General features: G+C 38.6%; 1 protein-coding gene across 4 annotated transcripts in view; it reads right to left on the bottom strand.

The window, feature by feature from the left end:
* LOC131044855 (uncharacterized) overlaps positions 1-21,651 on the bottom strand; it is a 168,390-nt gene extending 146,739 nt beyond the window's left edge. The window contains exons 1-2 of one of the 4 annotated variants that reach the window (XR_009105721.2): positions 21,158-21,647; positions 6,913-6,988 (exon numbers count right to left, since the gene is read on the bottom strand). Coding sequence is in view for 3 of the 4 variants with exons in the window: in XM_057978325.2 (XP_057834308.1) it covers positions 6,913-6,988; positions 21,158-21,463 (382 nt within the window). In the remaining variant the exon portion in view is untranslated. Of the gene's footprint in view, positions 1-6,912; positions 6,989-21,157 lie in introns of all 4 variants that reach the window. The other 3 variants (XM_057978325.2, XM_057978336.2, XM_057978333.2) reach the window with 3 other exon arrangements.
* Between the last annotated feature and the right edge of the window lie 3,463 nt (positions 21,652-25,114).

The following is a 25,114-nucleotide window of genomic DNA, read 5'->3' as shown; positions in this document are numbered from 1 at the left end:
CAACTCTTCAAAAAAACTTCGGACCATTAAACATGCGTTGCAAATTCATTTAAAAACTTCGGACCTTACCCACCTTTCCACAAACTCAAGGTAAATTTTGGAGTTTTTGAACTTTTGGCGAACTGGAGGCATTTTCGGACCTGGACCACCTTTTGCAAATTTATACAACTTTGAATTTCGGCCCCAGGGTCTGAAATTGGACGCTTTAAGTGAAATTCGGACCTCTGGGGGCTTTTTGCAACTTTCCAAGCATTTTCAGACCTAAAGCACCTTTTGGGAAATTTTGAATTTGGCCCCAGGGTCCAAAATTGGAGACTTTAAGTGAAATTCGGACCTCTGGGGGCTTTTTGCAACTTTTGAACCTTTTCACATTTTAGCCCCAGGGTCCGAAATTGGAGGACTTAAGTGATTTTTGGACATAAAGGGTCTTTTTGCAACATTTCACATTTTCCAGTTTTTGCCCCAAGGTCCGAAATTGGGCAACTTAAGTGATTTTCGGACCTAAAGGGTCTTTTTGCAACATTTCACATTTTCCAGTTTTTGCCCCAGGGTCCGAAATTGGGCAACTTAAGCTTTTTGCTCAAGAAGTGTGAGCTTGGGCACTTGGGCGAGTTTGTCAAGATCTCGCCGAAGGATCATTTTATGGAATATAACATTTTCAGACCTCCAGGAGTTATATTGCAAACTCTAGTTTTTGGAGGATTCCTCAGTTTTCCAGACTTAGTCAAATTTTAGGATCAGGACATTCCAAACTTAGCCAAATTTCAGGGTATATGGAGATCAAGATGACATTCCAGACTCCATCACTCACTAACTTGACCCTTCATATCCCCTTCCTCTTCCGCAAAGACAGAAAGGCACAAACCGGGGGGTCCCTGTCCAAGACGGGGATGGGTGTGCGATTCGCACAACACAAAGTTACAAGGATAGAATTGGGTAAGCAAACGCATGAGGTGATTAAACATGATGCCCAGTTTTTTGTAGCTTCACTGGTACAGCGGTGTGATCAACTTCTAGCAAAGAAAGACAAGCTAGAAGACGAAAACCGACAACTTATGGCAGTTGTTCATAAAATTACGAAACCTACTGCTGAAGGGAGTAATCCCACAAGTTCTTCCAGTTCCCAAGAATCAATTCGTGGAGTTGAAAGGGCTGCTCAGAAGGTACAAGCATTGGATTCCTGGGTTGATCAACTTCATGATCTATGTGCACAAGTGATGAAAGACATTTTTCAGATGATGTCTAAGTTGGAAACCGTTGAAGAGAAACTGGATCAGACTTCCGATACTTTCAAAATGAATCTGGAAAGTGTTGAAGATAGTTTGAAAATCTGGCGTACCATGCCCCAACAACAGTTGACTGTTCTACAGGAGCATGCCATCATCTCTTCCAGGGTCATGTACTTGGAATTTGAAGAGCTTCTGAAAAATAAGGCCCTTGTTCTTAAATCCCTCATTGAGGAGATTGGTGATGCAATGAGATTACGGGGTGAAGTTTTCCAAGATATTGTCTCTCATTGTGAAAAGGCCTCTTGCAACATAATAAGTCAGGATGGAGAGCTAATACCAGAAGAAGTACTTGCAGATTTGTAGATAAGGATTCATAATGAATGGAGGAGCGATCAATTCTCAGCTGCTTCAATTCAAATATTGATGAAACACCAAATCTTTTTGCATGAAATTCAATCCATCTTGGAGAAAAACAGCTTTGCGCTCCTCCGATGCCATGATACCATTGTGAAAACCATAGTTGTTGCCAAGAACACCCATGAACCGGATCCTGATGAACTACAAATGATCATCCAGAAGTTTGAAGGATTCATGTCTTCACGTGCTACAGCTTAAGTGTTTTTCAACACTTAGTTGTATTTTTCTACATTTGTAATCTTTAGTTGTAGTTTTTCTTTTGACAAGTTACATGTAAAAATCTTTTTGTAAAATGCAAGTTAAGTCATTACTTGCACTTTTGTAATTACATGTAAGGCAACTAAAAGCTGTGTTCAATTTGGGTTGTAGTTGGAATAAGTCATAGTTAGTTATTAGATAAGTCTTAGTTAGTTATTGAACAAGTCTTGGTGGTTGAGAGAATTTCTCAAGTTAGTTGGGATCCTCCCACCTTTTTCTCATGACTCCTCTCCCATAAATACTTGAGGGGTCTATTGTAATTTTTATCTTTTGGAAAGCAAGCAAAAACTCTACCAAATTTACAGCAAAGAAGTCTTTGAGCTTTCATGTGTGAATTCAAGAATTGAAAGGAATAGAAGGAAATTGCTCAAGCTTTCAGTCTTTGTGCTACATACTTGAGTTTGTGTTCTATATTATCTTTCTTGCAAGTGTTTCTTAAAGAGCTTAATCGCATTTGAATTGTAGTCTTTGTGCTACAAGTATTTGAGGTTAATATAGATTAAAATAAATATTTTGTTGAGAGAAGCCGTAAATCTTTGTGCTTACACTTATTCTTGAGAGAGTTTAGAAGCAGATTTGGTGAGAAATAGCTGTGAGTCTTTGAGCTTATACTACTCATTGTTTTAAGTAGAAAAGAACAAGATATTCCAATCTTTGAGCTGTTATAATTTATTCTTGATAGAATTAGTGTAGAAAAGGGTAGATAGGACTTCATATAATCAAGTCTTTGAGCTTGATATTGCTTTCCCATCCCGAAGGAAGTGACGGAGGTCTTTGAGCTTTCAGGAAACTTCATTTCCTTTCTCTCATTTCATTTCGAAAGTTGTTACTTCTATTTTATATCAAATCGCTATCACTTTTCTGTGAAGAGAAAAGGATATTGTCTTTCTTGAAAGAAGAAGAAAGATTGTTGTCCCATCCTATTTTATTTTCAAAGTTGTAGTTAGATAGGGGGAGCCTTCCCTTAATTAGGAGAGTTTTACTCACACGTTGTGGTTCAAACCACAATTTTGTATATTTCCCCAAGTGTACAAAGTTTTCAACCAACAAAACCATCAACCACCTTGTACCTTTCATCCTGAAAAGTACTCTCAATAATGCTGGTTGCAAACTGATTTTTGGCATAATCAGCAAGCAATAAGTCTTTCCAATCAGCAATAAGCTCACACAAAGAGCTCAAATGGGGCCTTCTTGAAAGTGCATCAGCCACAATGTTGTTTTTGCCTTTGACATACTCAATGTCAAAATCGTAAGCTTGTAACTTACTCACCCATTTTTGTTGTCTTTCATTCAAATCTTTCTGATGCATAAAGTGTTTGAGGCTATTATGATTAGTTTTGACAACAAATTTGCTGCCCACCAAGTATGACCTGAACTTGGCCAATGCATGCATGATTGCAAGCATCTCCTTATCATAGATGGAGTATGTCCTCTCGGCTCCACTTAATTTTCTGCTCTCAAACACAATTGGGTGCTTGTCTTGCATCAACAGAGCACCAACGCCTTCACCCGATGCATCACACTGAAGCTCAAAAGGCTTGGAGAAGTCGGGGAGAGCATGAGCTCTTTAAACTTGTCAAAGAATCCTTGCGCCTTTTCTGTCCACACAAAAGCTCCATTCTTAGTGAGATCTGTGAGGGGGGAAGCCATCTGAGAATAACCCTTCACAAACCTTCGATAGAAGCCACATAAACCCAAGAATCCATTCAAAGGAGACAAATTCTTAGGTGGAGGCCAATCAACTATTGCCTTGATCTTCTCTAGATCGATCTTTACTCCTTCTGCATTGATGATATGGCCCAAGTAAAGCAACTCCTTCATTCCAAAGTCACACTTAGATTCTTTTGCAAACAATGACTCAGACTCCAGAATGTTGAGAATTTCATCAAAGTGTTCCAAGTGCTCCTTCCATGACTTACTGAAAATGAGGATGTCATCAAAGAAGATAAGTACGAAATTCCTCAACTGCTTCTGAAATATCTTGTTCATGCAAGACTGGAAGGTAGCAGGCGCATTAGTCAAGCCAAAGGGCATGACTAAAAACTCAAAATGCCCAAAATGGCATCTAAAGGTTGTCTTCTCAATGTCAGATTCCCTCATTCTAATTTGATGATAACCGGATCTAAGATGAATCTTTGAAAAGTAGACAGCTCCATGTAGCTCATCAATGAGCTCATCAATCCTAGGAATAGGATACCGATTCTTGATGGTCTTCTGATTGAGAGCCCAGTAATCCACGCACATGTGCATGGTCCCATTCTTCTTCTTTACTAACACCAGTGTTGAAGCAAAGGAACTCTAACTCGACCTAATGTACCCCATATCCAAAAGCTCTTTTATTGTCTTCTCTATTTTATCCTTCTGGTTCTTTAGATACCGATAAGGAGTAGTAATGACCGGCTTCACACCTTCTTCTAACTCAATGATATGCTCAGTCCCTCTTTCAGGAGGTCTTCCAGGAGGTGGGTTCTCAAAGACCCTACTCCTTTTAGTGATCAATGCTTGAATATCAGCAGGGTAGTTTCTTTTCTCTTCAAGTGGACTAGATGGCATGATCATGCACTATGCTGCCCATTCCACTTGGTTGTGACGGATCAGCTGTTCCATCCTTTTTAATGAAACTATTTGAGGGCCTCCATTAGACATCCCTCTTAGCACCACTCTCTTCCCTTCAGAATAAACTTCAGCTCCATTGTTTGCAGATTTAAAGTGATCTCACCAAGAGATCGCAGCCACTAAATGCTCAGTACCTCCAATGCTCACCACAAAGAAGTCATCCTTAACTTCATAGTTTCCCAGCTTCAGAGACATGTTGGAAACCATTCGGTTGCAAGATATAGTTGAACCATCATCTACCATAACTTTGAATCCATCAACCTCTTCAGTTATCAAGCCTCTTTTTTCCACAATCCTTTCATCAATGAAATTGTGAGTAGCTCCAATATCTATGAGGGCAATAACGCGGTGCTCTCCAAGCACTCCACGAACTCTGAATGACTCATTTTTATGAATGCTAGAGAGTTGAACAACTACTCCCCTATCATCTTGATCATTTTCAGGCCCTTCTAGAGCCTCTTCGTACTCACTCTCCTCCAAATCAGTTTGTTGTTCTGAAGTTTCAGAATCTGATCCATCAGCTGAATATGCCTCCATTTGACGAACATTACTCTTCCCATGGCATCTATGACCCAAGGCCCAAGGTTCTGTGCAAGAATAACACAAATTCTTCCTCCGGAGCTCTTGACGGAGCTCATCATCCATCTCAGAAGGAAACTTCTTATACTGATTAGAAAATTTCTTCTTGTCCTTACGAAATGAAGAAGGCTTTGACTGAAATTTGGACTTTTAGGGGCAGCCAGCTCCATGCTCCTAGATTTTTTGACAGCTTCAACCAAAGTGGGTGGATCAAAGGCTTTAACACAACCTTTCAATGGTTCCTCCAGCCCTTCAGTGAATAGGACCACCAACCTCTTTTCAAAAATACTACTAACCATAACTGAGAGGTTTTGAAACTCAGTTATGTAAGCGTCTAAAGAACCCTGTTGTTTGAGTTGTGCAAGCTCTCTAAACTTCACCTCCGGATCCTTGGTATCAAATCTTTCAATCAACTTGTTGGTGAATTCAGCATACGTATTGATCGAGCTATGGCCAAGGGTGACCAACCCATGGTACCACCACTCGTGAGCAGCCCCATCCAGGTGCAAAGTAGCGAACTTGATGGCATTTTCTTCAGGCATTGCCCTCAAGGACAAATAGTTGTCCAACTTCTAAACCCAAGCTCTAGCCATACACTTATTGCTCCCATCAAAATGAGCTAGTCACCTTTCCAAGAGCTTGTTGATAGTCTCTCGGAGCGGAATAACGGTTATCATATCTCCCATCCCTTCTCTTCTTCTGGTTCACGTATTGATCAAGGGTAAGAATGATTCGAATCTCCGCTGGAAGAGAAGCATACTCCATGTAGCTAGCTCTTATCTCATCAGCTATTGGGACCTCAACTTCAGGTAACGTTGCTTCCCTAAGAAGGAAGACGGGTTGCAAAGGTCTTGAGACAGACCCAATGGGGGTTCCACCATTGTTGCTACTCTGGTTACTTCCATTCGCATTTCCTCCAGAGTTAATACGAGGTGTTGGAATTGTTTCCATTAGTGTTTTGATTAGGAATCCCACCAGCGTTCTTAGTTAATGTAGCCAACAACTGGGACATCATATCCATCATAGTATCAAACTTCTCAACCCTTTCTGCAGCCCCATTTGCAATTCTATAAACCATCATATCCATCATAGTATCGAAACAAGGAGATAGATTAGAAATTCTATAAACCATCTAAAATTAAGTGAGGACTCAGAGCCTCAAACAAGTTCTACATAGGTTCAAAATTCCCACACCAAAAATAGTTCATGTAGTACACAATGTACCATGCTTAAGAAAGAACTAGAAATTTAAAATTAATATAACAGCTAATGATCCAAATAACATAACAAGAAGCTGCCAATGAAGGAAAGTCATTCACAAAGTCTTAAACAATCTTCACAAAAGACAGAACACTTTCTATTGAATCAATTGCTCCTTGCCTCTTTGAAACAATAATCCACGCTAAAATGATGTCCCGTAACTAAGGTAATTTAAAAGGTAAGCATTTGTGATGGAAGAAAACTTGTAACCACACTTTAAAAAGTCTTACTTCTTAACTAACTTGACAGTTAGTTCTTGTCAAAGGGCATGCATATCTATAATTATCATCACATCAAAATCAGCTATAGATTATCTCTTGGATAATCTTGCCTGGTTGGATTCCGATCCCATGCATTCCCTACCAGATCATGCAAAAAAGCACTTGCAAAATGCACACAATGATAAGCTTCCATTTGAAGAAAAATAGGATGATAGAACTGCTAAACAAGGAAGCAATTCAACCACATTTACAAACCCAACAGCTATTGTATATTAAGAAATGCAGGATTAATTGAATATGTAAGGTTGTACAACATAAGTGTGCAGACAAACCTTTGAGAGCTATCAACTGACGCAGCCGCTCCAATGCTACTGCACGGTTCTTATGCTGGGAACGGTCTTCTACTGCCTATAACAAATATTTAAAATTCATTTAAGAGAAAGATGCTGTCAGATAAATATGAGGGATGCCAAAAACCACAGAAACAGCAGCATTAAAAGTACATTGAAAAGTGTTTTCTCATTGCAGCAAAAGAAAGATGAACTAGCCTTGTAAGCTCTGTTCTGCCTATCATGCAAGAAAAATAAAAAATAAAAATGGGAAGTATATTTATGTCTGGAAGTTCAGCTATCAGATCGATTTGAGTATCTCACGTTTAGCAAAGGGTGCCTCATTTATAGGTCTTCATGATATAAAAATTCAGAAAGATTAAAGTATTTCATTTCACTTCACCATGATCATTCCTTATTTAATCCTAACATGAAAGAATATGTTATATTTCCACCCTTCAAATGCTAAATGGGGCACATATATTCTCAATTTCTCTTATTTTGAAAACATTCCCCGCACCAAAACTGGAGGCCCAAATAGACCCATCAAAAAATTATCTACCAACATCAAATCATTTTCAACGAGAAGCAGGTCTTCCAAAGCTAAGTTCAATTTCAAGTAAAATATTTAAGACTTTGCCTTGTAAAGGCCACAAATATTTTTCCCGTAATATAGAAAAAGTGAATCATTAGAAAGAAGGAAAAGTCGAAAGATGGGAACAAAAGAAAAGAGCTGCAAGAAGAATGGAACTGTTGATGTGGCGGAAGTCGTACTTCTACTCTTTCCAATCAACACAGAATAGAATGCTATTCTATTCTCTCTTGAATAAGAAAATCCCTAATGCTGTTTTAAATGATCAAAGGCGACAACCTCAAGGTTCTAAATGTCAGGTCTTGACTACAAGATAACTCAACGGTTTGATGTGTTTTGTTGATAAACACAAAGGGGATTATGTTTACAACAAGCTGTCTTGCATCTGACGATGCTGAAATTCTCATACAGCGGAAAATAAATAACAAAGGGAACAGTTTAGGGATCCTAAGTATAATGGTAGGGATGGTTGGTGCTGCAGGTAGACAAATTTCCATAAACTAACCCCTGCTTCGCCAGCGATATACTCACAACCTCACAGGGATAGTGCAAGCTCCAAGGGAATGAAGGATTTTCAAACTGCATGAATTCATTCAGGCACCCAATTCTGGCACAGCCTTAGACAAACATTTACAGTTGAACTAAACACAATAGTAAGGTTCAGACTAACCATACACAGTGTGTTGGTATTTTGGTATGGTTTTGTCATTGATGTCAACACCTACTAAACACTTATCAACTCTGGCACTTTGGAGAATCAGCAACATTCACCGGCAAGCAAGTGACTCATGCACAGTCAACGGTATTTGGTACACCAACAAGATATAATGATCACCGGCACTTGGAATGATATGGAAAACACATGGTTATGTCGAAGACATCGTGTGGACACTTTGTCTTGGAGTTTTGTTTATTGCAGTGTTCCACGGGGATGCGTCCCCCCCCCTTTTTGGGCACGTCCCCCCGTCAAAGACGTCTCGGGGACGGGGGGACGGGGACGCGACGTCCTCCGCCGTCCCGCCACCGCCGGGACGTGGAAACGTCCCCCGCATCTCTGCGTCTCCCAGGGAGACGTGGAGACGTGGAGACGTCTCCCGCGTTCCCACGTGAATGAGGAGCGAAAAAGGCATTTTTTTTAAAACATGTGCCTTTTGGGGGGGTTAAGGGGTAACCCTAATTGGACGTGGGCTCCACCCTACCCCCCAAAACAACACAAAAGCATGTTTCTTTTAGATTTCACTCTCATTTTGGAAAACTGATTTTTTTTCCAGCAACCTGAAGAGGAGGAAATACTTAAAGAAGATTGATTGAAGGGGTGAGAAAAGTGATTGCAAGCGTGATAGGAGCTAGAAGAAGCAAAAAGAAGAGGAAGAAGAAGATTCTTCTACATTTTGGAGAGATTTTTCAAGCACAAGGTAGGGTTTTTCAACTTTTTCTTTTTTTTTTTTTCTTTTTTTTTCTGATTTTCATTGTTCTATGTCATTTTTGGTTTTTTTTTCCCTATTCATCTCATTTTGAGATGAATAGGCAAAAAAATTTCATTTTGCCCTCAAGATTCAACATCAAATCTCATTTTGAGATGAATAGGCAAAAAATTTTAAAATATATTGTTAAACTAGGCTGATTTTATTTTTATTTTTATTTTGTGAAAAGCGGTGTCAATTTCACAATGAGCTCCCAAGACATGAGTGAAGATGACATGGAAATCCATTCTCATAGTGAGAATGATTCAGAATATGAACCTGAAAATGAGGGGGGTGACCATGGGGCTGATCCTGGAGCCCAATCTAGTTCTATGGCGAGTGCACCAGTTAGTACAGGTTGCCCTTCAGAGTTGTTGGCACCATATGCTAGGGGTCATTTTGATCCTAAGTCTCCTCTAAAACAGTTTGCTTCACGAATATCAATACAAGACACATCACATTCAAGTGGGGGAACAAGGAAGCGGAAGTGCAATATTTGTGACAGAGAATGGTTTGGTAGCATTAGTAAGGTGAATGCACACTTTCTGTTTTGGAGAGGAAAAGGCGTGAAACATTGTAAGTTTTTGGAGGAACTCAAAAATATACAATACAGAATTGAGTTTAACAGGCTTTGGGGGGTTCCAGATGACACAAATATTTCAATGCCTACTACTTTGTCTGCTAGGCATCACTTCACGACAACCAAAATGTGCCACATACTTCTCATGCTTCGCAGGCAGGAGGAATGATGTTTGGATCTCCATCCACTTCCACTTCTACTGCCGCCAGGGCTGGGAAACGTAGGTTGCAGACACCACAAAGCAACCCCATTGCTGATATGTTTAATGTGCAGCTGAGAGATGAGATAGATGAATCCATTGGCAAGTTCTTCTTTGCCAATGGCATTCCATTTCATGTTACACGGTTTCCTTATTATAGGGAGATGATGGCTATGGTGGCCAAGGGAGGACCATCTTGTGTGCCACCAGGGGAGACGAAAATGAGGACCTCGATCTTGGATAAATGCTATTCCAAGATCAATATTTTGATGGAGAAGATGAAGGCATGTTGGGTGGCATCGGGGTGCAGCATAGTTATGGATGGGTGGACGAACATTAGCCATCGTCCACTCATCAACGTCATGGTCACATGTGCAGAGGGCCCATACTTCCTTAGAGCAATTGATTGTACAGGGCATCGTAAAGATGCCGATTTCCAGTTTCAGGTCCTCAGGGAGGCTATTGAGGAGGTTGGGCCACAAAATGTGGTCCAAGTAGTGACAGATGCAGCCTATGTGTGTAGAGCAACAGGGAGACTCGTTGAGGCAGCCTATAGACACATTTGGTGGACCCCATGTTGTGTGCATGCCATGAACAATGCACTCAAGGACATGGGGAAGATTGACTGGATTAGAGGAGTGGTCACCGATGCGAGAGATGTGCAGATGTTTATCTGCAACCACCACACTTCACATGCACTCTTCAGGACCTTCGCAAAGGAGGAGTTCTTGAAACCAATTGAGACTAGATATGCATCCTATTTCATTCTCTTGGAGAGAATGATTGAGTTGCAAGAGGCATTGCAACTCATGGTTATGACTAATGAGTGGAATAGGTGGGCTGAGGCCAAGACAGAGCAGGGGAGAAGGGTAAAGGAGATAGTGAAGAGTGATGTGTTTTGGAGTAATGTGAAATACATTGTCTCCATCATTTCTCCAGTATTCCAGGTGATCAGATATGGGGATGGGGATGCACCTAACCTTGGAGAGGTGTATGAGTGCATTGACTCTATGCTTGATCAGATGAGGGTTGTTGTGCGAGTGAAGGACCCCTCTCTAGCATTCTACAATGAGCAAATCCAGCCTATCATTCAAAGTAGATGGGACAAGTTGAACACTCCTTTGCATATGGTTGCCTTTGCCTTGAATCCTAAGTGGTACAAGGCTAGACCGGGTAGAATGACACCGATTCAGGATGATGAGGTGAAGGCGGGTTTCTTTAGGTGCATAGAGAAGATGTTTGATTCCAGAGATGCCGGCACAATGCGCACTGAGTGGGGAAGATTTGCCACTCTTAGAGGTTATTCAGATGCGGCAAAGATGGATATAGACACTATGGCACAGGAGGACCCACTTTTGTGGTGGAATTGTCATGGCCCGAAATCTTTGACCACCACTCTAGCCATCCGTCTGCTATCCCAGGTTTCCAGTTCTTCAGCTGCTGAGAGGAACTGGTCTACATCTAGCTTCATCCACTCTCTTAAGAGGAACAGACTTACCTCTAAGAGAGCAGAGAAGCTTGTGGCTGTACACAGTGCTTTGCGTCTCATAGACCGCAAGACACTCGTGTACAAGGAGAGTCCAGCGGCACGATGGGATGTAGAGCCAGAGGAGCCTTCACAGATTGATGAGGATGATCCTACCACTTCAGATGCAAGGCTAGTTGGTGTGAGCTTGAGGGACCTTGATCTTCAGGAGTCCAGCAGTTCCAGTGAGGAGGAGTTCGCAGATGATTAGAGGCCTCCATTAGCTACTTTTTGAGTTTTGTCATTTTGTCTTTGACTCTAGTCTCTTTTGTAATGCTATTGCTACACGTATTTGTAGTTGGCTACTCATTGTAATGATGAATCATGTAATCATCTTTATTATTATAGACTTTGCAATGGCATCAGATATTCGTATTTTTGTTTTCCTTTTTCTATATTCATATGATAGAAATGAGAAATCTCCAATTTGACAATTTCATTTGTCAAATTTTATTTAGCATTTAGCAATTAGTATTACTAATCTAAGTAATCTTGGTATTTCCTATAGTTTCATTTAAAATCTAATTCTTATACTGTTATACATCTTTTCAAAACTAGTTTTTCAAGTACTATATGTATATTTATAAGTATATGAGCACCACCACCCCGCCACCCCCCCCCGCCGCCGTCCCCCCGCCGTCCCCAAATTTAGGCTCTTGGTCCCCCCGTCCCGGAAACGCGTCCCTCCCGTCCCCCTGTCCCGGAAACGCGTCCCCAACGCCCGTGGAACACTGGTTTATTGATATATTCATATTTGCATATTTGCTATTACCGGCAAATAGGTCCAGGGTTACACCGGCAGGTTTATCTTTTCCAGATCAGCACGGCACGCTATGGAGATGATTAATTATTATTGTAAATGCATTAAGCCAACATGTTGAATCGGTTATTGCATCGGATATTGTATTGTTTGTAAAATATTTTTTATTGCAATATCTTGTAGAGCCGACCTACTAAAATTGGTCCTAGGTTATGGTATAAATGTAAGATCTTATTTGTAAGATCAAGTGTGGAATGCGAAAAAGGATTGTGAAAAGGTATATGCGAGAATAAGCAGAGATATACACGCAGACATCATTTGAAGATTGAAGGAGGGTTTTTGTGAAGACAACCAAAACTACACTGGTACTGAATCCAACATATGAAGATGCTATTTTGTGCAGTACATTCTTATTGGATTTAACCATCCAACTGTAGTCAGTGTGACTCCCATTTTGTGTTTGAGCAGTGAGCTCTATGCGCTTGGCCTTTCTGCATGTGCAGACCCCATTTATGTACACTTACTATCTGCAGTAGTATCATCTGATTGTGGGTAAGGTTTCCCACCGTGGTTTTTCCCCTTACAAGGTTTCCACATACAAATATTGGTGTTATGTGTTGTGGATAACTTTGTCTTTATGTTTCATGCACTAATCCTTACCGGTATAGTAATTAACTGTTAAAACTGTCTACCGGCATGTTGAACTGGTTTACCGGTATTAAGCATTAAGTTGGTTAAGTTGTTTTTGGTTTGAATTTATTTGACAATTGATTCACCCCCCCCCCCGCTCTCAGTTGTCTCCGGGACCTAACACAGTGACCTACAATCAACAAACCCCCGATGGTATGAACCTGAAATCAAATCAAATACCCCCCACATTTCACCATTAAAATCACTAAACTCTACTTAACCAACTGAAAGGAAATCATGCAAACAAGAGAAAACAAAAATAACAAACACCATACTTCAATGTTCATATATTGATTCCAACTGCCATTACAACAATTTCTTCTAGCAATCCTAATCTACTCCTAATTTGTAATGTCCCCTCTTAGCTCGTCCCTGTTTTTTATGGTTTAGCCTATTATTTTGGCCCTCGTAAGCTAAAGCAGATGGTTAGAGGGTCCTGGTGGGTAGTTGGTAGAACGTTCTCTTCTCTGGAACTCAGTTTGGTCCAGAATTGGCCTTCGTTTGACTCAATTTCACACACTTACTATTTATAGTAAGTCAATGGTTGTTTGAGAGGGACCCTTACTATTTTTAGTAAGGCAGTTGGATGCACAGTGGATGCAATGGTTGACTCCCTGTTTCAGACGAAATCGAGAAATAATGAGTATTTAAGGAGTTATGCTATTTTAATTATTGATGAAGTAATTCTTTATTAATAATTAATCATTAAAGGCATATTATAAAAAATTTATTTGCACTTTAAGTTGAGGGGTCAATTCATCATTAAAAGGGGGGGCCATGTTATTTAATTATTTAGGCGCCAAGACCAAGGAGAATATTAATTATTAATAAAGTGCAAATTTGGTGATGTTATTAAATAATTAAAAAAGTGCCTTTTAGAGGGAATTCAGCCCTTTCATGAGAAATATATAAAGTGCCAAGAGAAGATCGAATTCATTCTAATTGAGCATTTGTCATTCCTCTTTCTTGAGCGGTGGGAAGAAACCAAGGGTTTCCAGCACTTCCAGCCATTACAAAACCTCAACTCTTCAATGTTGCAGCTATTCTGAGGTGGTGAAATATTCATTGAGGTTAGCAATCGGAGTGGCTTCACTCAGAGGTCACATTTGTGGGAATAGGAGAAGGATCAATCAAAGGGCATCTAGTAGATTGTTGATGATAACGAGTAGAGTACTTTGGGCAGCGATCATTAATTGTTGGGCACATTATTTGCAGGTCGTACAGCTCTCTAATTTCCAGTCATACCATTCTTCCAACCAAGCAGTTCGAACTTGTAATCAGTCCCAGTAGTGGCTTATATGCAGTAGATTAAACTCGTAATTAGTCTCAGCAGTGGCTGCCTTTAATCAGGTTTTGATAAAAAATACTTACTCATCCCTTTGGGTTGCATTTGGTTTGTTAGTTATTGAATAAATTGAATGAGATAGAACACAAATGAAAAGAAGGAGAGGTTGCATGATAAATGTTTGATGTTATGCCTATGGTTATAAGCTTCATAGATAGCATAGCAATCTGCATGCCAACTATTTGAATTAATGTCTAGTTCCTGTAGGTGCATATTTACATTGTGTGGGTCATCTACATGCATTCGAAAAGACAAAAGAACTGCCCTTGCATTTTAGTTCTTTGCCTAGACATCTTAGTAATCATTTGGAAAGCATTTAAATCGCATTGGACAACATTTCAAGCAAGCATTAACAAACTGATACACAAACCAGCTAGCATAGAGGTTGTATGCAAAGTGTTTGACAATATTCCTTGAGCCTTTAATCAGCACTTTCAAAGTCAGAATTGACAAAGGGATATCACATAATCTACTATTTGCAGCTACTTCTAACAATCTAACCTTCTAGTTGTCCAAAAACTCTAACCTCTACGAGTAACTTTCTAACCCTTTACAATGAGAGAGGCCTTGCCTTTTATAGATTTTACATTTTGGATCAAGGGCCAGGATTGATTGCGTCCAATGGTTGGGATCTTCCTTCTAGAAGCCTAGCAGCTTTAGCCCATGTTTATTAATTCTCATAAGTTCACAATTGCCATTTCCAACACCATTCCTAGCTACCAGCAACTATTTGACATCAATTTGGTAGATCAAGTAGCTGGGAATAACTGATCTGTGTACCCCCTTGTTTTAAATGCATTAAATGGGGCCCATAGGTAGCTATTTACATTAAACCAATTCAGTTTTACAAACAAGTTTTCTGATATTTCCAACTGTGTATATCTGGGTTTGCATACTTTGTGTAGCACTTTGAGTGGTTTTATTGATGCATTTCAGAAATTTGGAATATCATCACTTTGGTGCCAATTTTATGGCATGCTCTTCAATGCTCTGTGATCACCATTTTGATCTTGTGTTTTGGATCCTCATCCTCCGGCCCTAGCTTTCTTCAACTTGAGCTTCAAGTTTCCCTTCGGCTCTTTCCAGCAATGCTGATCTACAAAAGCAAGTTAAGTCTAAATCAATCACCTCAAAAAATTTAAGTAATTTTAACAAATATTAAATGTTGTCAAGGTAACATTGGGCTTCGTTTCAACGAATAAGAGGGGAAAACGAAAAATGTTTACTTTTTAAAACAATTCAAACCTCCTTTACTTCATTTCACTTTTGACTTAAGATTGCGCCCCTTTAAAGGGAAAAGTTAGGTGATTTAGAACAAAAGTGCCAAAAAGTTCCCTTTCATGATTTCACTTAACGTTTCCCTGATAGGGAAAATTTAGGCAATTTGGAGCAAAAGTGCCAAAAAAAGCGCTAACGCTTTGATGCCTGATTTCATTGAATCCCCCTTTTCCTTTTTATTTCGTTTCACATTTATTTCCAAATAGAGGTAAAACTTCGGCAAATGCAAGGCTAAATGCCAAAAAAAATGCTTTATGCTTACAAGGCCCATCGAAGACCCCCGCCCTTTGTTTCACTCAATATCAAATCTTCACATAATGAAAAGAAAACCTAAAAACTTCTTTTATCTCTTCCCTTTAGGGTTTGGCACGATTCCCAAGAAAAGTACGATTTGGCATTAAATGATGTTTTAACTTTTAATATTTATTTTTGACTATTGAAGCTTCAAAAATAAATCTCTTTTCAATTTAAATTAAAAGTGGCCCCATCTGATGAGAAATAGACCCTCACTTAAGTTATAACTTAAAGTGACTTGAAAATATTAAAACATTAAAGTTCGCCATTTAATATTTAATTGAAGTAATTAAATATTAATATCTCTCTAAGTATCCATCAGAATTGCCTGCCGTCAGAACTAGTGACTGCCAAGCCATACTCTGCCACTGCCCAACCCACTGGCTAAAAATAGCAGGACTGCTAAAAATAGAAAGTGTCTCAAACGGAGTCCTGGAGACCTCAAATGAAAGCCAGTCCTGTAATGCTCACTTTGAAGATGAAGAATCAATCTCTATGAGACCCTCTAACCAACCTCATCAGCCTACAAGGGTCAGTGATAGGCTAATCTACTCAGCTGACAGATGTCAACTAGAAGGGGACATCACAAATAGTAAGACTCATTTCCTCAAACCTCTTCCCTTTTGCAACCTTCTGTTGATCATCAAACTCATCGATGTCCCTACCAGCTTTTGATAAATACTTGGATCTATCTCATCCTCTACCTCAATTTCATGCTCTTTCTCTGTGCAAGGGATTGTAGGTGATGCAGAAGATACCACAGTGTCACCAATATAGCTAGGATCTTTACGAATGCAAGCAAACTCCTGAGATGGCAAGCTCAAAATTGCATGGTACTTTAATTTTGGCATGCCCAGATGTACATTGTCTATGTCTATCAACTTCATTTCAAAAACTGAAATCTTATCTTGATTTGGGTTCTCAAACATGAAGGTAACAATGTCGCCGCAATCATCAGTCTTGAGGGCAATGATATTACCTGACATCATTGCAATCACAACAAAAGTGCTTGAAGCCTTCAGATTGCAGGAGCAAGGTGACGAATGCCACATGGTTGGAACCCATGGCCTATAGGGAGAAGTCTGTTGTTGAGCAATCGAAGTTGGAATTGGAGACGAGGTCCTTAATGGCCTCCAACACCTTCTTCAAGAGGTTGCCTTGCATCAGCCGAAGCTCTAACATCTTCCCCTTCAACTCTAATGGTAAATAATTGTGACTTTCAACTTTGGTTCTTTTCAAATTCATTGCATCTTTATCAACATCAACAATCATGCATTCCCTAGTTCCAAACACAATTTGGCTAGTCTCAAAAGAGCCTTGTTCAAAATTTTCTACTCCATCACAACTATTAGTGTATAATTCAAGTGAACCCTCAATTTGCAAATCTTGCATTAGAGAAAGCAAAGACTCCTTTGCTTTTTCATTAGTCACAGAGACCTGAATTGCACCCCTCAATAACTCCTTGCTCTTGAATTCCTTGCTGGGATTCTCCTACAAACACCTTGTAGAATCATTTTCCTCAACTGCTGCTCCAGAAGTTTCTATCTCTGCCTTAGTTTTCATTATAACCCTCAACTTGTTCAAAGGCCTTGGCTCCCTCACACAAAACCCTCAAAAGGCTGCCTAAATTTTTACAGCTATTGTTATTTTGTCCATGGCGAGCACCTTTGTGGATTTGGGTGTCTCTCAATTGAAGAAATCGACTAGAATTGAAACGATTCTCTTGGGTTTCACCTTCAACACACCATGTAATGAAGGTTGCTTTAGATTTTGTGTGATGTTTTTCATATCTTGCACTAAACTTGGACTCCCCTACACCTGCATAGAATGAGGAGTCCTCTATGGTTTAAATCCATCACTTACAGAGGTGATATCTTCTAACGGCACACATTCTTTCATCGATTTTCCTTGTTCTAATAAACTTGGCATTATTATTTCATTGAAAAAGACATCTTTGTTGCAAGTGAGCTGTTTAGAAACGGGATGCCACAACCTATAGCCATATGTCTCGTCTCCATATCTGACAAAAATACACCATGTCTACTTCACTTCCAGCTTTGTTCCTTTTCCCTGTGGAATGTGAGTGAAGACTTCACACTCAAACACCCGTCGATAACTATATGAAATTCTCCTTCCCAAACCCTTCTCTAGATTGCCAAAATCCATTGAGAGGATGAGCCTTGGTTAATCAAATAAACAGTTATTGTTTATTTGATTAACCAAGGCTCATCCTCTCGATGGAATTTGGCATTCTAGAGGAGAAGTGTTTGGGAAGCAGAATTTCATATAGTCATCTACAGGTGTTTGGGTGTGAAGTCTTCACTCACATTCCACAGGGAAAAGGAACAAAGCTAGAAGTGAAGCAGACATGGTGTATTTTTGTCAGATATGGAGATGAGACATATGGTTATAGGTTGTGGCATCTTGTTTCTAAACAACTCACTCGCAACAAAGATGTCTTTTTCAATGAAATAATAATGCCAAGCATAGTTTAAAAACTCGTGGACTCGCCACGGACTCGAGAGTCCAGTGGCGCCACGAGTCGACTAGCCATGGACTCACGAGGCGAGTCCTGGCGAGTCTTTTTGAAAGACTTGCGAGTCTTTCTAATTGACTTGCGCGAGTCTTTTGACTAGACTCGTGCAACCCAGAAAACACGTCAAAAAATTATCTAAATCTTTTTTTTTCATAATTTCATGTATATATTGGCAGGATGTTTGAGAGTGGTTTCGGATCTCTAGGAATTATAATGCAAATTCTAGGTTTTAGAAGATCTTTTAAATTTTCAGACAGTCAAATTTCAGTAATCAGTAGACTCCTATTAGCATTCTCTCGCCCTCTCTATCTCACTCACTTTATTTGCCTCGAATTTTAGACCTATCTATCTCCCTATCACTCTTCCTCTATCCCCTCTCTCTACCACTCTCTATCTCAGTCTCTCCTCTCTCACCCAAGATCTAGACCTATCATTATATGTAATTTTGTAAACATTTATAAACTTATGCTTCTATTAGACATTTTAAAGTTTGAAACTATGAGTATGAATGATGAAATTTCAAATATTGAGTGTCTGGAGATCATATGACATGTGTAATGTTTCAATTATGGCTCTTATGTTCTCTAAATGCATTAATTTCTTTATGTTTTTTTGTAAAACTACGGTTTTTTTTTTTCTGTCGAGTCCTTGCTGAGTCTTTCGCGAGTCTTTCACGAGTTTGAGTCCGAGTCAATTTTTTGGTTTGCCGAGTCCGTGGCGAGTCCGAGTTTTAAAACTTTGATATTAACAACCTCCACCCAGAACTATTTTCCCAAACCGGCACTGAAGGGCATACTAGAAGCCCTCTCCAAAATTGTTCTATTCAACCTCTCCACTGCACCATTTTCTTTAGGGGTGAAAGGAACAATGTTGATTCTTTAAATACCATTATCTGCACAAAATTGATCAAATTCTATGGAACAGAATTCACCACTGTTATCCATTTTTAAGCGCTTAATTTTATTGCATATTTAAATTTTCTACAAGGGCTTTCAAAATTTTGAATATGCTAAACACTTAAGATTTACCTTTTAGCATGTAAACCCAAACCTTGTGCAATCATTGAGGAAATTAACGAAGAAATTAGACACACCAATTGATGTAATCTCTATGGTGCCAAAGTCATACGAATGCACTAGCTCCAATGGTCTTGTCTTCTTGTCATGTTCCCTAGTAGAGAATCTGGTCCCATTTCATTTGTCACGTATAAAGTGCTCACACATCTCCAAATCTACCAATTTTAACCCCAGAAGTTGATCCTTTTAGTGCAAAATCTCAAGGCCTTTTTGGCTCATATGACCGCTCCTCTTGTGCCAAAGTTTCGTGCTACTATCTGCAACTACCATTGCAGCTCCCACTTCAACATGACACTCTAGCACATACAAAGGCGTGATTTGCAGCCCCTTGCAATTACCAAGGCTCCTTTTGTTACCTTCCACATGCTTAACTCAAAAGTGATGATACAAGCTTGAGCATCCAGCTGTCCTATAGAAATCAAGTTCCTTTTGAGTTTAGGGACGTGTCTAACATCTTGCAGCAATCAACTATTTCCATTTTTTATTTTCAATAAAACATCTCCTTTGCCGACAATGTCACAAGGTTCATTGTCATCAAGATAAAGCTTACTGAAGTTACCACTTTGATAGTTTTTTTAATACTCCCTACACGAAGTGGCATGAAATGATGCTCCGGAATCAAGCACCCAAACATCTGTTGTAGATTCTCCTATAGCTAGAATAAGAGCACCTACATCTCTTCATATGTTGCATTTGCTTCATTTTCTTTTGGCTGATTTTCAACCTCTTTGAATGACTAGCAGTTTTTCTTTATGTGACCTTCCTTACCACAAAACAAGCAACCTATATTTCTGCCTCTAGATTTGGATATCTTGTTGGATTTAAATCTTCTTTTATGGTTATTCCTTTCTCTTTCTTGGGACCTCCTCCTATTGCCAAATGCCAAAGCCTCTCCGAATGAGGTACCTTGATATTTTCTTCTCATATTTTCGATGAGAAGAATTGTAGCAACATCATCAAACTTCAACATGCTTTCTTTTTTTATCAGATCCTTTGTTCTTGGATGTTGAGTACTAATTATCATGACACTTTCCAACTATCAAGACACAAAAGCAAGAGGGCTCTGATTTCTTCTTCACAATTAATCTCAACAGAAATTAATTGGCTAATCAAGGTATTATATTGATTCAGGTGGTTGGAAAAATTGCTGCCTTCCTTCATCTTCAAATTAAACAAATTCTTCATTAAGAAAACTCTATTAGATGCAGAAGCCCTCTCATATGTATCGGACAATCGATCCCATAAATCTTTTGCTATTTTCTCTATTGCAACATTAAACAAAACATTGTTGGATAAAGAGAGGATGATAGTTGCCACAGCAAAACATCCCAATCCTCATAGGACGTTATTAGAGGCTTCTTCAACTTTCTCTCTAATGCAATTGAGAGATCACTTTGAATTAGGAGAGCTCATAATTGTAGCTTCCAAATCACAAAGTTTTGGCCCTAGAACACACAAATTCAGTTTAACAAATAACTATTGCACAGGAAGAGAAAGATACAGCCCAGTGAATTACTTGGTTCACCATTAAAGGCTACATCAACAGAAAAACAGAGTATTCGTGTTTTATTATTTACAGTAGCAAAATACATAAGTTCTTCATCTGATACAATGTTCCATCCTCGAACATATAGCGGAAGTCTTCAACAGATGAAGAGACAAAGAGGAGGAAGATGAAAAGTTATTTGTCTTCTACGATGGTTGGACTTCACAACCAACTGTAACCTCGTAATTCAATTTTTCTCTAAGAATTCTATAGTTGAGAAAAGCGTATGTTTCCTTGGAATTATCTCTAGACTGGCAGCAGTTTAATCCAGTACAGTGTGAGTTGTAAATATTCTCCAGAATAAACGTGGCAAAGAGTGGTACTAGAAAAAGAAAGAGCTATAGAATAAAGGGAAAATTAGAACCTGAGCGATGATACCGGTGGGAAGGTGTCTGAGGCGAACACTACTTTCCCGTTTATTGCGATGCTGACCTCCTGGCCCGCTGGATTTGAATGTCTCCATTTCACACTGCTCCATCAGCTGCTGCTCTGTTAGACTCAGGGGGTCCGCTCTGATACACAATGCCCTCACGCTCCTCGTTATACTAGCATTCATGTTCATTTTCCTAGTCCTACCCCTATTTATACTGAGCGCTAGCGCTGGATATGGAGATATGGCAGTATCAAAGCCTGCCCGATTCAAGCAAAATTTGAGAGCAAGCATAGCCATGTAGTATAATTTAGAGTTCAGCAGCAGCTTCAACTGTCCTATCCTCTTTGTATAAACGTTTACTCATTCAATGGTCCATCGAATTAGCTAGGCATGTATTATTACTTCCCGCCACCCACAGAATTTTTCGTTTTGCGCTTTTGTGGGGGCGAGGGAGTTGTCTCTACGAGATGAATTGGAATCCTCCTATTGATGTATTGATGAATGAATGAATGAGTTTTAATGACGTTCACGAGATCGTTAGGTCTAAGGGATTCACAAGTTCAAATTATCTTAGTTTCAGATTTATTTTCATGCTGGATCTTTTCTTGTGAATCTCGATCAAGAGGTTTGTTGCTTTGTGAAGTCATGACTCTTCAAAAAGTTCGTTCAGACTGTCCACTTTTAATTCATTACCAAACTGGCTGCAAATGTCTTCATACGTTGTACAGTCCATAATGAAATGTCATTTTGTTTCTACTGTCCTTGGATCTCAAATATTTTTTTTCCTCATGTGCCCAAGTAGGGTTGGATCAAGGGAGCCTCCAGATAGTCTTTTGTTTACTTATTAATTGGGTGATTCGATAGAATTTTATATAACTTCACTTGTTAGTTAAATGGATAATTGGGAACTCTTATACAAATCCTTATCTATCGGTTATTTGGATGATTAGATACTATCAATCTAACCCCCAAGCATTATCAAAAATGTATTAATATTATGTCTCTAACTCTTGCAAATTTATATTAGACATGATCTAGTGTCATCCATTTTGAAAATTAAGTTTTTGCCCTCAACAAGACATTATTTTGGATTCTTTGTGAATCATTTGACCTTGTCAATAAGCCAAAGGTCTTTAACTAAAGTATTCAATTCTATTACTAGAAGCTCAAATAGTTATTCATTTCTACTCATACTAATAGTCTTAAATAGTATTTTATGAGAATGTGGATTTATATGAAGCCATTGCAACTATATTACTTTAGCTATAAATGCAACACATACCCTTATCTTTTGGTTTAATTGATGTCAATTATGGACGAAATCTAAATGTATATATAGTAAGCATACAAGTTATTCAAAGAAGTTGTTGTTTACAATTGCCTATAGGAATAAATCTAGATTACCTTTTACCCACATTAAATTATTGTTCTCAAGGTTCACCACCACATATATCTAAAATTTGTAGACAATATTCTCTACTAGGTCCATTAACAAAGCCGACTTCAACTCATAAGTTTGTTCTTGGTATATCTCATTGGCTTATACATAAGAGAATTTATAACTTTAGTTGGGCTAGAATAATAAATATTACTTTCAACCTTCTTAGTTCCTCCATGGAAATACTAATGGATTCACCCAAATTTATTAAATGTCAAAGCATCAACCAATCAAAATCAAGAATTAAAATAGGTTACCAAATTTTTAATGTTTATATTCTTTTTAAATTTATTTCAAAATACCCAAATTGTTTTATCTATTATTCTATTGGATAATAGTAGTCTAATAGTACTCTATAGTCATATTAGGATGATGTCAGCATTTTAAATGTCAAAGTATCAACCAATGAAAAGCAAGAATTAAAATAGGTTGACTAAATTTCCTAATGTTTGTATTTCTCTTTGCATTTTCATACAATCAGTCATTTCACTATTACATAATAGTGATTAGTTTTGTCTTGTTTCTTTTGATAATGCAATGGGTGATAAAACCACTTTTTTTTATAATAATAATCTAATAATACATAAAAATATAAATATCAAACATACCAAATGGTTACATGTATAGTTTTAATTAATTCATTTATATAATGATAAGATAATAATTTCTTATATAATATTACATCAAATAAAATTATTAGATAATAATATAATAACGTAATATAATTTTTATATATTAATGAAATAATTATAATATATTAATTATATATAAATTAAATATAATTGAATAATTAATACTTATTATTAATAGTCATTAATAATAAATAATAGAATACTTACTACGAATAATAATACCATAAGCTATGGAAGAATAGTTGTTCTTTTCCTATGGTCCCATGTCTCAAATTTTGATGAATCGTCTAGCATCGCATCACCGTTTTCAACAAATGAAATTTGAGGGGTTTTTTTGTTTCGAAGGCTTCGAGCTTTTTTCGGGCAAAATTGTCTACTCCCATTTTGGGCATGCCTAGTCGACCTCCTCCCCAACTGATCTCTTCATGTTTATGCTTTGCCATCTTGACAACCTTTCTTCAATACTATATAGCTCGATGCTCGTTTGGTGCTCGTTTGGTGTTTTGATGATTATGGACAGTTCTCGTCCCGAGATAAAGCAAATCAAGAAATTAGAAATTTCTTTTGTTACTACACATTGCAATATGTAAACTTAGTTGTAAATGTTGAGTAAATGTATAGGAGTGATGAAAGCCATACAATGTCATTACTAGCATTATAGGCAGCACTTCAGATGTCCTACCTGATTTCAAATGGAACATGTTTTATAAGGAAAATGGTTGTAAATTGCTTCCATAGGTAGTAGATTAGGTCAATTACTTATTATTGTATTTTGAGTTGAGAAGGGGGGCTTTCTTTACTGATTCTTTCCTCCTGGAGCTCTTGAATCAGTTTTTATTTATAAATATATATTATTAGTGGCTTGCCACTTTCACCAAATAATAATAATAATAATAATAATAATAATAATAATAATAATCAAAGATGTTATTAATAATTCATATTATAATAATTTATTATTGTTTTTGATAATAAAAGCAACCAAAAACGAGGGGGTTGACCCATAGGTACAATTATGAGAGCAGTGGCAGGACCATTGTCCGCATATAATCAGCAAAGTAGCAGCCTTTTATCTCTATCAAAAATAAAAACCATACTATGAGAGTTTATCAACGATAAAATACTACTAGTCAGAGTATAATTCATATGCCACGCAGGGCCATAAACAACAAAATATAAACAAAAGCATAAACTAGACTTATCCATCCAATGACTACACAGCATAGACAAAAAACTCCTCCACATGCAGACAGTTATTTCTTTTTCCCTTGGCTCTTCTTAGGGAGCAGCTTTCTAGCCCATTCCTTAGTGAGGAACTTGAACAGGCCTTTGTAGTCATCATCCTCCTTGCCTTTCCCTTTGGTCGTGCTTTCCTGCAACAGGCATAGCGTAGTAACCAAGCATCTCATAACATTCAGCGCAAACTTGGACACATCATGCATCTTGGACTCCATCGCCTCCAGTCTGCTGGTGATCACTTGCACATTGTCAGAGAGGGCCTCTATCATTTTCTCAAGCTCTGTCAGGTTGGAATCCTCTTCCTTCACGTTGTTGGCCTCTTCAACGACCAAGATTTTTTTCAATCCTGAAGGTCAGGGAGGGGAAGTTGGTTGGCTCCGGACTCTTGGAGGATACGAGGCTTTCAGAAATCCGGGTGGAGCTCACAGTTTGAGGGGTCGAATTGTGTTGGGCCAGGGGCATTTTAACAGTCAGAATGGAATTGCCCGTGTCGTGCGAGGAGGAGGGGTCTCTAAGGGATTTATCTGAGGGTTTAGATGCCACTCTGCTAGAGCGATGGGGGGTGTTGGCTTCTTCAGTAATATCCAAATCAGAGTCAATCTCTTGGATTTTGACTCTTTTGGGGGTTCTAACCTCCTC

This window comes from Cryptomeria japonica, chromosome 3 (genome assembly GCF_030272615.1).
Source record: "Cryptomeria japonica chromosome 3, Sugi_1.0, whole genome shotgun sequence".
Classification (NCBI taxonomy): domain Eukaryota; kingdom Viridiplantae; phylum Streptophyta; class Pinopsida; order Cupressales; family Cupressaceae; genus Cryptomeria; species Cryptomeria japonica.
The sequence above is the reverse complement of the archived record's forward strand: the minus strand, read 5'-3'. Positions and strand labels throughout refer to the sequence as shown.